The sequence below is a fragment of the Monodelphis domestica genome, chromosome X, assembly GCF_027887165.1.
Source record: "Monodelphis domestica isolate mMonDom1 chromosome X, mMonDom1.pri, whole genome shotgun sequence".
NCBI lineage: Eukaryota > Metazoa > Chordata > Mammalia > Didelphimorphia > Didelphidae > Monodelphis > Monodelphis domestica.
Window position 1 is genome coordinate 85631508 of NC_077235.1, and position 15627 is coordinate 85647134.

Below are 15627 nucleotides of genomic sequence, written 5' to 3' on the forward strand. Positions count from 1 at the left end.
ACTGGCAGAAGACACCACATCACACTGACTCCCCTTAGGATATGAGATGTAGCTTCTTTCCCGCTCCTGCTCAGGCTCAGACAGACACACTGGGCCCCGGGGAGTAGCTCCCGCCTCTCCATCACCACTTCCTGACCCTCCTCCCTACTCAGCAGGCTCTTTCTTAGAGGTTGACACTCTCCAGTTTCATTACCCTACTTTGGCTGAACCCTCATAGGCATATACCATCATCTACCCAATCTCTTCTTTGGCAAGGAATTCAGGATTTGGGCTGACAGTCTCATTCCTTGTTACCTCTACTGGTGGCCCTTCAGAAAATCTGCCCTCCCACTTCATCAGACTCTCAAATTGCCATGATGATCTCCTTCATCCCGTTTTAGTAACACACAGGGATGGTCCGACCTCTGATCCACTCCTACTGGCCTCTCAGGCTCTGCACAGCACGTGGAGGGAAATCCAAAGAAGGGCTTCCTTGGATGTTAGCAAGCACGAGGACCTGGCTTTCACAGAGAATGTGACAGATGCCAATAGTATACCTAGGAACAAGCTCCATGAGGAGAAGACATTTTGGAACTGGTTAGGTTGGCTGTGATCAGGATGGACCCAATGCTCAAGTGGACCCCCCAGTGGGTCAAACAACCTATGTGACCCTGTGTCAGTGAGGGCCAAGGGCTCCTGATCTGCAAGGGGCTGAGCAGAAGAAGAATCTGATTCACACACTTGGCATCGCCAAAATGCTATGGAAGAGCCAGATGAGGAAGTCCTTTCTCTAGCTTGGGGACTACAGATTATGGCGTAGAGAATGACTCAGGAGCTTCTGGGAAAAGCATTCCAGGTTTTCTTGGCCATTTTACTGGTTAGCCTGGGGACACGTGTCCATTTTATAGTTGGTTGGTCGATATGCTTGAAAACAAATTCTTTCTCATATGTTCTGATCTGGAGTTTACTGTTTGACTAGAAGAAATATCATAATTCAGGATGCTTTGACTGAGTTCGTTTCTCCCATCCTCTCTCCCCACTCTCCCCTCATCTCAGAACAAGTCTTTTCTCCATTTGCTTTAACACCATGGATGTGTGAAGATTGGATTTGGCTATTTCCTGATTTTAACAATGCAGGTCCTAAGCTCTTCCTTAATAGTGAAGATAAAATTGTAATCCCCAGGCTATTTTTAGATTTTAATCCCCAAAGTGTTAACTCAGTATTTAAAGTAGATCTACCCATTTTAACTACAAAAGGTGTTAACTAACTACAAAAGGTGTGAACACTCATTTCATACATTGAATGGGAAGTCCTGAAGAAGAGCATCTGTAGATGTAAGATTATGGGAAGGTGACACAAGAGAAAAAGGTCTTTAAATAGAGGAAACAGAGGAATCGATAGATCAAGATTATTCAGTCACTCAGAGTTGGACTGGAAGAAGACACTCAGAGTTGGAGCAAAGAGAGACCCTTGAGGAGAGACTGGAAGACAGAAACTCAGACTTGGAGTGAAGACCCTTGCCTGGAGAACTGTACCCCTGGAGGAGCTCATGCAGGAGACCTCAGACTGCTTTCCTTTTAGATGGTCACTGTGGTGAATGTGAAGGCTGACTTAGTTTCCTTGCCCTTTCTGGAGGTGTGAACTTCCAAGAAAGGCCCATCGTCTTGAGACTCCTTTTCCCTGGCTATGGCTTAGAATTTCTACCTGATTCAGAGGAAGCCAGAGCTTTCTCTCTCTTTCTCTCCCCATTTTTCTCTTCCTTAATATATTCCCTCTATTGTAAAATAAACTACCATAATTCCATTTACTTAAGTAATTCATTTTGGGATTTAGTAATTAAATCCCTGACGACCACCAATTTTAATATTCAAGTCCAACCAAAAAAATTTAACATAACTTGGCAATAATATACTCAGTCCAAACATAATAAATATAACAGATCAATATAACAAAAAGATAATAAATATAACAGAAGAAGGAGAACTTCTTTTGCTTTGCAATAACACTGATCATGTCTAGGTGTCCTCTAGGTTTGTCTGGGATAATGGATTTGAGCTAGACGGGACATTTGAGGCCACATAGTTCAAACTCTCTCATCTGTTAGGGGTTTGAGGATATCGAGGTCCAGAGAAATGAGGCTCAAGGTTCCATGGTGATAGGGGGAGGGGACATGGAAAAAGAAATTCTCCTTAGTCTGTAAAGAATTAAACAAGTGTTTAGCAGAAACCCGAAACTCTAGGTAAGTAAGGGGCTAGTAAGACAATGCCCCAGAAGCACTCACTGCTGAGTCCAGGTCACTGGGCTTACATCTTACATCACACTAAGACTGAACAGATACGGCAGCTGAGTCAGTGACAGTGACTGCTAAAAGGCTGTGTGGTTAATAGAGAAGGGGCCATGGCACTGGAGACAGGCAAATATCAGCCAAATAAGAAGGTAACATCTTTTTAAGCCCTTCCTTTCCATCTTAGAATCAATACTGTGTATAGGTTCCAAGGCAGAAGAGTGGTAAGGGCTAGGCAATGGGGGTCAAGTGACCTGCCTAAAGTCACCCAGCTAAGATTAGATTTGAACCTCCTCTCTCTAAGCCTGGCTGTCAAACCACTGAGCCACCCAGCTGCCCCCATATTTGCTCTGTCCTTTGAAAGCCCCATCTTCATGAAAACTGGAGCCTGACGAACATCAAAAGACAAAGACAAAAGCAATAGATGGAACTGACAGATACATATTTTGACTCAAAATAAAAAATATCTTCTAAGTCAACCAGTGTTTTCAGACTTGAAAGGATCTATTTGCATTTAGTGGGAAGGAGCTCGGTGTCCCTAGACCTCTTCAAGCAGAAATGGAATGACCACTTGCTTGAGGGCTGGGGGTGGGGGTTTGGAGGACCTCCAAGGCTTCTTCAAACTCTGAAGATTCAAGGAGCCCCATTTCCCCTACTGCCCAGATAAGCCATGTTTTCCATTTTAACATGCTAAATATGACTGCTGTCTAAGCAAACAAACTTCCCAACTTTGTGTCCCGAAACTAATCATGAGCCTAGAAATTGAGTGTCTGAGGCCCAGGCAGGCACAGAACCCGGGCTAGGGAAGGGTCAATGACAATGTGAGCCCCAGGGTGAGCTGGGCTGTCCAGCTTCCATGTTTATAATTCTTATTCTGAGTTTGTAGGCTGAAATTCTCTTATCTGGCCATGCCCTTCTCTATCATTTCATCTTTCCCCTTCTTTACAGCCCCCACATCTTTGGCATGATCTCCTCTAGTCTTTCCTGGCTCTCTTCTAGGCCTCCCTTCCCCACTGGGGAACCACTTATGCTCTGTTTTCGAATCTGGATACAATTGTTGGACCACCAGCCACATGGGGCCCAAACCACAGTATTCCCACCATCCAAATACTTTGCTCAGATTTCAGTATGCCCAACTGGAGGATGTCCTGAAACTCTGCTGCCTGTCAGTCAGTCAGTCAGTCAGTCAGTCAGTCAGCATTTATGAAGGATCTACTGTGTGCCAGGCACTGTGCTAAGCACTGGGGGTACAGAAAGAGGTCAAAGACAGTGTCTGCCCTCAGAGAGCTCACAGTCTAATGGGGGAGGTGAGTGACAACACACTGAAGGAAGCTGAACAGTACAGGGGAAGGAGGGTGCCTAGCCCCGTGCGGAGGTGGGGAGGGGGCGTGACGGAGCACAGGCCAGGGAGCAGAAGCTGGTGGGAAAGGAAGAGCTGTCTGGCCTGGGAGTCAGCCCTGTTGAGATGGAGGCTTTGGGAGGAGTTCCTGGCTCTGCTCTCCAATCAGAGGGGCAGAGGGGACCGACCGAGGGAGGGAAGTGACTGGCTATGAGCACAGGGCTGGTACAACCTCAAAGGATGAGGAGTTTCCTGGTGATGAGGTTCCAGCCCCAAATGGGGCAGCTAGGTGGAAAAAGGGATTCAATTACCTTGGAGGCCAACAATTAGAAAATCCTTACTTAGAGTTAAATGAGTTAACCAGGGCAGGGAGGTGGGGCTTAATCTGATTTTCCTGTTGCTTGAAATGGAGACTAGAGAGACAATCAATCAGATATTCCACAGGTTTGAGAGTCTAGCTCAGATCCAAGGAAGGGAACTATCAGAACAGAGGATTCTGGGAGTGACGGTCCAGGGCTCAGTGCCTAGTTCTGACTCAGCCAAAATCCAGCTGGTTCATTCAATAAACCTTTATCGTATGCCTGTGTGGAAGAAAGGACTGAGCTAAATGGATACAAAGTCAAAACTGAAGTCACTGGTCCTCGGGGAGCTCAGAAACAGATAAAAGATGTACAGCACAAACTGGGGCAACTACAAAGTATATTATGTTATCTTGACTGCAGCAAGGGAAGCCTTGTGCTCCTCCCTAGCTGATTGGCCATCCCACTCTTCACACAGGCTACTCCCCAACTTGTCAAGCCCAGATGAAGACATCCCTCTGAGTTCACTAAAAATCGCCAGAAATATGGGGGCTTTTCCCCGAGAGCTCCCTCTTCTCTCCACATCCCCACAGACATAGCTGCCTACGATTTGGTCCCTGATGAGAAATAAATGACCCCTCTCCTTGCCAAGGCATTCGCCTCCACTTACACTCTTTTTCTTGGGCATTTAGAAGTACTGCTTGAATTACTGTCAGGTTGATGAACCTTACTCAAGGTCTCCTTGAAACCATTTTTAGTTTCAATTTGAGTTTTTCCAGCTCCAGGTTCTGTCCCTCTCAACCCCTCCTAACCCTCCCTCCCTCCCTGAGAAAGCAAGAAAAGCAAAACCTGTTCGAAACATGAAAAAATAGGCAAGCGAAACCAATTCTGCATTTGCCGAGTCTCCTCAACTTCACCAACATGCCTCAGTCTTCGCTTGAAGCCACTGCCTCTGTGCGGAGGAGTGGGCAGCATGTTTCCTCTTGAGTCCTCTGGAATGGTGGTGGGTCACTGTGTCAATCAGCATTCCCAGGCCTTTCCACATTGTCTAGCTTTACAACAGTGCTGTGACAATAGAAATTATCCTGTCGGTTCTGCTCATTTCACTTTGAAAACATTCTACAAGTCTTCCCAGGTACACCTGAAACCTTATTCATAATTTCTCGTGACACAATAATATTCTCTCATTCTCATATGCTATACCATGTTTCCCCCATTCCTCGTTCAGCGGACAACCTCCCAGTTTCCAAACCTCAGAACTGTTTGTTAGAAGTATTTTTGTAGGGGGCAGCTGGGTGGCTCAGTGGATTGAAATCCCGGCCTAGAGATGGGAGGTCCTGGGTTCCAATCTGGAACCCTTTTGGGGTCCAGACCTACTAGTGGTATCCATTTAATTGTCAACTTTCCCAGCTTAGTTCCAAACCTCAGATCACAGCTCCACCAAGAGGACATTCATTAGTGTGCCTGATTCTCCAAATTCCCTCTAGCATTTGTCATTTTCCTTTTTTGTCAACTTTGCAAATCTGAGGTTCTGAGTGACTCACCACCACCACCACCACCACCAGTTTATTGCTTCTCTTCATTAAATCCATCCATTTTACCACCAGGCAACCTTTCTAGCTCTTGCTTGGTCATGGCGACGTCCTCAACCCACAGATCTCAGAGGTCATTTTTTTCTTGTCCCTCAACTTCTTTACAATGTGACCCTTTATGTCTAAGTCATGTACTCATTTGGAGCTTGGCTTGGTCTGACGTGGCAGACATTGGTCCGTGCCTAATGGTCTATGCCAGTTTGCCTTCTTGACCCAATGACTAAGATCTGTGGGTTTGTTAAACACTGGGTTACTTTGCTCATTTCTTTCTGGGCATTGTGTACCTGATCCATTCCACTGATTGTGCCTTTGTAGTCTAGATCCAATATTTCTAGGTCTCCTTCCTTAGCACTTTTTAGAAATTGATTCCCTTCATATACTTGATGCCATATTCCTCTCAACGAATTTTGTTACTACTTGATTGGTAAGTTCATTGGCATGGAACTGAAAAAGTGAATTGACTTAGGGAGTGTTGTCATTTTTAACATATTGGCTGGACCTATGCAGGAGCAATAAGTACTTCTCCAACTACGTCGATGCCCCTTTATTTGCACAGCGTTTTACTTGTGTTCATGTAGTTCCTGTGTATCCAGAAAGTAGCCTCCCTATTGTTCCCCATATTCTGTGGTCATTTTGAATGTTCTTTCTCTTTCTGTTGGATTTTGCTGGTTATAGAAATTCTGGTTATTTTTGTGAGTTTACTTGATATCCCACAACTTTGCTGAAGTCATTCATTGTTCCATTTGGCTTTTTCACTTGACTTTCTAGGGTTCTGAAGGTCAACCATCATAACATCTCCAACAATGATATTTTTGTTTCTTCTTTGCCTATACTTATTCCCTCAATTTCGTCTTCTTCTTAGTGCTGTAACTAGAATTTTGAGTATGATACTGAATAGCAATGGTGACACCGGACACACTTCCTTTACTCATGATTTTATTGGAAAGGCTGTCGCTTATCTCCATTGTCTCTTGGGTTCTGATAAATACTGTTTATCATTTTGGAGGCATCTAACTGGCTCAGTGGATGGAGCACTGGGCCTGTCTTCAGGAAGACCCGTTTTCAAATCCAGCTTCAGACACCGTTTAGCACTTAACCTTTGTCTGCCTTAATCTATTGGAGATGGAGATGGCAAACCGCTCCAGTATCTTTGCCAAGAAATCCCCATGGACAGCATTGGTGTTCTATGATCCACAAAGGCTCAGACAAGACTGTACAACAACAGCAACAACACTTATCCCTTTAAGGAAGGCTCTACTTATTCTTATTTTCTAGTGGTTGTCTTAAGCAGGAATTGGTGTCCCATCTTGTTCAAAGCCTTTTCTGCATCTATTGATATCAAGTGAGTTTTGTCGCGATGTTGTCAACTGTGTTGATAATCTCCCTACTATTGAACACAGCCTGCCTCCCTGGTATAAGCCCATCCTACTCGTCACGTATAATCTGTGTGCCCTTGCTAATGTTGTATCTAAAAATCGAGTTTCTCATTATGCTTTAGGGTTGGGGCTTTAGTTTCTTCCTCTGTTTTAGCTGCCTCTTTTATTATGTGGACTAAACTTGGGACTCAGACAGATTTTGGGAAGACTGCAAAAGGACGGTTTCAAACAGTTTTTATAGCATGGGAATTGATTGTTCTTTAAGTCTGCTCAAATTGGCATGCAAATCCATCGGGTTCCAGGTTTCGTTTCTCCCCTTTGGAAGTCCCTCCAGCTTGTTGAACTTATTTTTCAATGGCAGAGTTATTTCGGAACTTTTTCCAGCTCTGTTCATCTGGACTTCAAGGTCACGTGACAAGCAAGAGCTTGTATTGCACATTTCCTCACATTTCCATGCCCTCCCAAGTCTCTCCAACACAGAAATTATTCAGCACACTGTTTGGTGTTTCCATGGTCCAAAATATCAAGATTACAAAAGGCTAAAAGTTAGATAGGTCAATACTCGAGCTCCCTCAGCACCCCTTCCCCACCTGCCACACTAGTGGCAATATGGCTGCTCTAGGAGGCCCGAGGACACTACAAAGACCCAAATCAAAACCCACTTTCCATCAGCAGCTCTGCTTAGTTTCAATTCCACAGAGCAAGATGTTACCCCTCCCAGGCCAGATAGCTCCAACCTCCCCTTCTCAGCTTCCTTTTGTGTGTTGTTTTCTCCCACTAGATTGTAAGCTCCTTGAGGGCAGGGACTGTCTTTCTTTTTCTTATTTGTATCCTTGGCATAGCACAGTACCTGGCGCATGGTAGGCACTTAATAAATGCTTACTAACTTAAATGAATCAGAACTATTTCCAACAAGTAGAGGAGTGAAGCAAGGATGCCCAATAAGACAAGTGAAAGGAATAGAGAAAGGCAAAGAGGAGTTAAAATGAGCTGTTTGCTGATGAATATTTGGAAAACTCTAGGGAATCAGCAAAGATACCAATTGAGACAATCAATAGTTTCAAGTGAGTTGCAGATTACAAATAAATCCTCACACATCAACAGCTTTTTTATATGATAATAACAAAACACAAGAAGTAATAATTGTGTCAACATGGAATCTAGAAACCTCAAGCTTGTCGCCTAGTAAGATCTGATGAGCACCAAGTTTTAGGACTGGCTTGTAAGTGGGAGACCCCCAAGCTTGTTCTTGTTTTCTGTTCCTGGGAGAATCCACCCTGAAAGGAATCTCAGACTGGCAGTTTCAGACTGAATAATGGGCCCCGAGGTAAAAGACAGTTCCAGTTGGGTGGGCCTAAGCATAAGCTAAGTATTTTGCCTCATTTTGCCCTAGAAGCTTCTCCCATTGTCCCACATCCCCCTTTCTGATCGAACTCAGGACCTTCAGCTTATGAGACTACTGCCCTAAGAAGGCACTTTGTTTATGTTTACTCTCACCTAACTGGGATTGTCTTGGAATTATGCAAATGTCTATACCCTTCAAACTAGAAATACCACTACTGGGCTTATACCCCAAGGAAACAATTGATGAGAACAAATTCCCATATAATCCAAAATATTTCTAGCAGTACTTCTTTAGATAACTTTTTTGCATAACTAAGTACTGGAAACAAAGTAGATGCCCATCGAAAGGGGATTGGCTAAATAAATTGTGCTCTGTCACTGGAATGGAGTCTTCTTCTTTTGTAAGAAGTGGTCCATTTGATGAATACAGAAAAGCATGCAAAGATCTCTATGAACTGATGTGGAGGGAAGTCAGCAGAACCAAGAGAGCAATACACGTAGTAACTACAACAGAAATAGAAAGAACTAAAACACACACAAAAGAATCAAAACCAATTGTAATAAAATGGTATACTTGGTCGTAGGGCCCAGCATGAAGAGATACGAGAGAACACTCTGCCCTGCCCCTTTGTGGAGGTCGGAGGTTCACAAGAATCTCATTTGGGGTTTTTTCAATGTCTTGATTGGTTGTGCTGACTTGTTTTTCCTCTCTCAAAAATAATGTCTATCACATGGGATAGCTCTTGGGAGATAGAGAAAGAGAAATACATGTGATATTATGGTGATGTAGGAAACAGAAAATATCAACAAAAAATTTTATTATATGAAAAAATAACTGAAGCCTAAATAACTTAATTCTAAAGAATGGGCGGGTCAAAGGACAAATCATGGGAATTATCAGCAATTTCACTAAAAATACTAACAGCAATGAGTATGTCAATAATAACTTGATGATATGTCTGATGTAGTTACTAGGAAAAATTGAACATCTCTAAATGTCTTCCTCCATAAGAGGGGAAAAAGAACATATCAATGTGCAACTACTAAAACCTTAAGAAAAACGCTAACAGAGGCAGCTGGGTGGCTCAGTAGATGGAGAGCCAGACCTAGAGACAGGAGGTCCTGGGTTAAAAACTAGCCTCTGGCACTTCCTAGCTGTGGGATCCTGGGCAAGTCACTGAACCCCCATTGCTGACCTGCCTTGGAACCAATACTTAGTGTCTAAGATAGAAGGTAAGGGTTTTTTTTAAACAAATCAAATTCAATTTTGATTTACTAACCTAATTAAACACCAAAATAGATACCTTGAAAACTAAAGGAGATCTTAATAAAATCAGAAGCAAAAGAAAATTTTAATTGACCCCCAAATCAGTTATCTCTCTGGAAAAAAAACCACCATTAACTAATTGGATTTCTTTTTTTTTTAAACCCTTACCTTCCTTCTTGGAGTCAATACTATGTATTGGCTCCAAGGCAGAAGAGTGGTAAGGGCTAGGCAATGGGGGTCAAGTGACTTGCCCAGGGTCACACAGCCTGGAAGTGGCTGAGGCCAGTTTTGAACCTCGGACCTCCCGTCTCTAGGCCTGGCTCTCTATCCACTGAGCCACTTAGCTGCCCCCCCCCAATTCATTTGAAAGAAGTGTCTCCTCAGAGCAGTGACTGATTTGGGTTTTGTATTTTGCACCCCTAGTGCTTAGAATAGTAGTTGGCACACAGTAAAAAAGCACCTAGCAAGTGCTGCTTTTGGAAAAATAATTAATGAATGGCCTAAGGAGCCTGGGAGTTCCCTGCTGCTGAGACTCATTTTTCTCTAAGAAGGGAGTGAAACTGTCCTTGAGACTTAATAGGCAGAGGGAGCGAGGGCTCCGAGTCGAGGCAGCTTCCCTGGCACGTTCAGGCACTCCGCAGGTATCTATTGCTGTGCAAGCCAATACACTCTTCGGAATGCGTGGGCTTCAGTGGCGGATGAGGAAGGGGAACACACCACACCACACTAGAGCTACCTGAAAGATGCCGAGTCCCTGCTCTCTAACTGCAGGGCAAATTTCCTTTGGCTAAGGGTTGGAGGGCCTACAAGTGCACCCTGTTCCCATTTGGAGCCTGAGCCACTGGCCCAGATGCAGTAAAGGGGCCCAGGACACTGGGGGTGTGGGAGTGGGAAGAGCAGTGTTCCATGCAGGGCCCCTTGCCAAGGAGCTCGCTTCACCACCCCCTGCCTTTCTCCCTTTCCAGCAAGCCACCTTGCATCACTCGATTCCTAGACCCTTGGCCAGGATGCCTACAGTAGAAACCCAGGCCGTTGGGCATCATGCCCCTTCTTCCTGGCCAATTCCAGCTCCTGATAATCTACTTCCATGATGGGCTGCAGCTGGGGCTAGGATGCTCCTGGTGGAGGTCTCAGGAGCTGGCTGTTTACTAAGCTGGGGGAGGCTTGATGAGACTTGATTCCCTCCTAGGGCATGGGACCTCCCCAGGCAGCTGGGCCGCCGATCACTCAGGAATGGCTAGTGAAGACCTCCTCAGCTTGAATGAAACTGGCCCAATTGTAGAGAGTACTTCTGGCGCATGTGGCCAGGCCCCATCTCCGTTTGCCCTGCCGTCCAACCACATGCTAGCGTTCATTCCTCTGCAGCATTAGTTCAGCTGTTCCCAACTCTCTGGGTAGGACCACCTGGGTTTAGGGCTCGGGCAGGTGCAACAAGGAGAGGAGGGCAAACTGGGGCCAGAGGTGGGACTCGGAGCTTTTCGAGCTTTTACAGATAGGAAGAAGGAGAAGTCCTGCACAGAGTAATTAATCAGTTCTAAGAATCATGGGTTTCAAGCTGAAAGGCACCTTGGAGGCCCTCTATTTGAATCCCCACATTTTATAGAGGAGGAGACTCAGGCACAAACACACGCGGATATTAAGTGACAATGCTGGGATTTGAACGGAGATCCTTTAGCCCAAACCCTTTTCACTGGGAGAGCATGACATAATCTGATAAAAAGAAAATGCTAACGCTCAGAAGGGACTGCGGCCAACAAGGGAAACTAAGGACAGCCATGAGGTGTGTGTTTTTCAAGCTATGTTGGCAGAAAAAAGAAGGCTCAAGGAAGGACAGAAGCTTGGCTTGCAGTGATGGGATGATGGGAATTTCCAATAAAGAGGATGCAGAGCTGTTTAATTCTGATCTGGCTGGGGCCTGGAAAGACAAAGTAACAGGATGAAGATGCCTAACAGAGAGATGCTCCCTCATATAAACAAGGGGATTCTGGGAGAACACCTAGTGCTTTAGCAATTGGACCAATCGCTTGGCCCATATGAACTATGTTCTCCAATACCGGACGATGACATTTACAGTTGCAAAGCCACAGTGCTGCAAGCCTGGAGACAGCCAAATGGCCCAATTTTCCAGAGAGAAGAGAACCAGAGGCCATTGGGCTTGACTTGGATTTTGGTCAAAATTCTATACTAGATCATTGAAGAGATGCTGGGCAAACAGCTAGAAACATCTAGAAAGGGGCACGAAGAGGACAAAAACCAGCATGGCCTCCTCGAAAAGAGGGCACACTAGACTAACATCACTTCCTTTTCTGAAAGAGCTGCTCAACCAGTACATGAGTGACATACTATGGCCATAGTTGATGTGATCTTGCCCAAGGTTTTAACGAAGCATCTATTCCTGGAGAGAAGACAGAGCTTGTCTCCTGCCCTCTAATCTCACCTAGGTGACCTTCAGACATCTCAAACTGGATACCCAGCAACAGGTTTTTGAAAACCCCATACCTTCCATCTGTGTATTGGTCGCAAGTTAGAAGGGTGGTAAGGGCTTGGCAATAGGAGTTGAGCAACTTACACAGGGTCACACAGTGAGGAAGTGTCTGAGGCTAGATTTGAACTCAGAATCTCCCATCTCCAGGCCTGGCTCTCTAACCACTGAGCCAGCTAGCTGCCCTCTATGCAATAACATCTTAAACTCAATATGTCCAAAACAGAATTCTTCTTTCTCCTTAAACCTTACCTTCCCTGTTACTGTAGAGGGCATCACCACCCTCCTAGTTCCGCAGGCTGGCAATCTAGTTGCCATCCTGGACGCCTCACCTTCTCTCACCCCTCAATGTCCAAACCTGTTGATTTCACCTTCGTGGCCTCTCTCAACTAGGTCTCCTCTCCTCCAACACTGCCCCGACCCTGGTGCAGGCCCTCATCACCTCTCGCTCGGGCTACTGCAAAAGCCTTCAAGTCAACTTGCCTGCCTCAAATTTCTCTCCACTGTAGTTGTTCTCCATTCAGTCAACAAGTAATTGTCCTGAAGCATGGATCTGACTCAGTGGCCCTTCTCTCATTCAATAAACTCTAGGAGCTTCCTCTGGCCTTCAAGGCCAAACACAAAATGCTGTGTATGGCATTCAAAGTCCTTCATAGCCTCGCCCTTTCTAAGCCCTTTCCAGTCTTCTCATTCCTAGCTCTGACACATACCCTTCCACCCCGTGGCGTTGGCTCTTCCACAAACGAGACTCTCTCTCGGAGCTCCGGTCGTTTTCCCTGGTTGTCCCCACGCCTGAAATGCTTCCCCTCCTCATCTCCACCCACTGATCTCCCTTGCCTCCTTTAAAAGCCCCAACTCAAATCCCATCTTTTACAGGAAGCTTTCCTCAACCCCTCTTAATTCCAGGGCTTTCCCCCTGTTAATTATTTCCTATTTACCCTGCCCCCTCCCCTCTCTCTTCTTTTTGTATCCCCAATGCTTAGCACAGCGGAGGTGCTTAATAAATGTTTATGGTTGATGGAATCTTGGGCTATGTCAAGGAAGGCACAGCTTCAGACAATACGGAAGTTCCTAGCAAGGACCCTCGAGTACTTTGTTCAATTTGGCATGCTATTGTTTAAGGAGGAAACTGATAAGCTAGAAGGCTGTAAATGGTGTGGGCAGCCAGGACAGAGCAAGGCCTCAAGTCCATGTCCTGAGAGGGTCTACCAAAGGCACTCAGAGGGTCACATGGCTGTTCTGTCTAACGAGAAGGGCCCAGCCACGAGCAATGAGCAGGAGTTGCCAAGAAGCCAATTTTGGCTTGATATCAGGACAAACTTTAGCCCAAAGTGGCAGGGGCTGCCTCGAGAGGTCATGGAATCCCCCTCCTGGGGGGTCTTCAAGTGGACTGTAGACGACCACTTGTTTGGCTATGTTAGAGTGAGGACTAGACTAATTGGCCTCTGAGGCCTTTTCCAATTCTCAACTTCGATGATGGTGAGAATGACGATGATGATCCTTCCTCCTCTTCCTCCTCCTCCTTAATGCTTGTGAGCTAAATTTGTCCATCTTGATTGTACTTACATGTGAGAAAGAGCATGGTCTCGTTCATACGGATGGTCTGAGGCTTGATGGCCAGGTCCACACTCGCGGTATCCAAGCTGCGTTGATTGGTCTTGGAGTTGTAGCAAGAAGCTGAGCGGCAGTGATCTCTCAGCCAAACGTAATCGAATCTCATCACCATGCCGGCATAACGTAGTTCTGGGAAAGAGGCAAGATACTGACACTAGTGTCTGGCAAAAAGGAAAATTCACAGTTTCCAAAAAGTAACCCGCAAACCCAACTGCCAGGAGACCACCAGGGTGAAGATCCTGGAGAACATTTATGGGTGCCCTAAAAAGCCTCCCTTCTCAAGCTGGCCTGCAGGCAGGAGAAAGGGGCGCGCCGGGGATGAGCACTGCCAAGGGGTACATGGCTGGCTTTGCCTTCCAGAAATCCAGGGCCCTGTCTCATGTGGCTCTAGCCTCAGAGCTTTTCCTCTCCTCCACAAAGGCACTCTATTGCTTATATATATTTGAGGCACAGCGTTTATTGAGCTTATTTTTATATTTTATTCTATTGGCCACGGGTATGCTGGGGGGCGCAGACAGACAAAACTAGATGGACGTACCTTTACCTGCATATGTACATGTCTGTATAAATACAAAGTAATTCCAGGAAGGTGGGAAGACACTAGGAATTTCAACAGGCAATGGTGAAGAGAGGCTGGACAAAGATGCCCATGCAGGAAGCCCCATAGACTCCTGTACTTGGAAAGTCCCCCATGATGCCATTGGCCATGGCAGATGACAGCATAGGATCCTTGGATCACTTTACAGATACTGGGCCCTGGCGGTTATTTTGGAAATAACCTCTGTGACACAGCGATAATGAAGATGGCCTGTCAACATGGAATCTAGAAACCCCAAAGTTGTAGCCTAGTAAGATCTGATGAACCCCAAGTTTTAGGACTAGCTTGTAAGTTGGAGCCCCCAAAGCTTGTACTTGTTCCCTGTTCCTGTGAGAGTCCACCCTGAAGGGAATCTCAGGCTGGCAGTTTGGGACTGAATAATGGACCCCATTGTATTAGAGGCCTTTTCCTAAGAAGACCCACACCTAGGCAGGGGCCATCCTTTAGTATCCGTGGTAGGCAGCCCCTTCCCTCACATCCCAGCCGCTAGCCCTGATTCCTTTCCCAGGCTTGGTTCTATCCTGTCGGTGTAGTTGGAGCCCTCCCATTTCCTTGGTAGCTACAGTGAGGTCAGTCATCTTCCCCTGCCCCTGGACTCCCCAAATGGTCCCCCACATTGTTCTGCTCCGTGGAGTCATCATCTAGCCTGGTGGCCCTCCCAGGGGTCAGTGACTGAGCGTCCAGAGTTCAATCCTCAGACTCTGTGCAGTCACGTGTGGCGAGCAGCTCTGGGTGGAGGCCTCCTAGCGCTGCACCCCTTTTTGCCCTTGATGAAAGAGTGACTTTGACTATTTAATAGTTCTGTGCTTTTCCAAGTCGACAGGCCTAAACAGTTCTGCTGGCCCACTCCATACCACAGGCAGAGAGTACCAGCATCCAACTGCTGCCTGGTTCCAACGGTTTTTTTTTGACCATGGCCTGCTTAGAATAGATCCAAAGTAAGGCTAGGCTATCAGGGTTGTGACTTGCCTAGGGTCACACACCTAGGGAGTATCTGAGGCCAGATTTGAATCCAGGTGTTCCCAATTCCTGGCCTGGTGCTCTGTCCACTATGCTACCTCCCCTCCAATGATCTCAAACTCCTTTCCTAAGATACTGACTTCTGCCTGCTAGCCCCCACCCTTTGGTTGCATGAGTATGAGGAGTGCAAGGATTGGAGCTGCTTGGACGTGATTGTTCCCTTTCAAAGCAAGCTCATGTTTGCTACTTCCCCTACCCTGGTCAAACCATCTCCTCTACCAAGTCATGGCCCAACGCCTCCTTCAAAACCAGCCTCCAAACGCCTGCCTTCAGGATGTTGCCCTAATTTATCCTCCATCTCTTTACTGAAATGATGTGCTATTGAGATATGCTTTAGTTCATTCCATCCAAGAATACTGAATGAGCACCTGTCATTTGTAAGAGCCTCTACAAGGTGCACCAAGGGTAGGACTCAGTTCAACTCATTAAACG

General features: G+C 46.0%; 1 protein-coding gene across 1 annotated transcript in view; it reads right to left on the reverse strand.

Moving 5' to 3' along the window:
- TMLHE (trimethyllysine hydroxylase, epsilon) overlaps positions 1–15627 on the reverse strand; it is a 94139-nt gene that overhangs the window by 28044 nt on the left and 50468 nt on the right. Inside the window, exon 3 of the mRNA XM_056808901.1 lies at positions 13530–13706. Within this exon, the coding sequence (XP_056664879.1) occupies positions 13530–13706 (177 nt within the window). The remainder of the gene's footprint in view (positions 1–13529; positions 13707–15627) is intronic.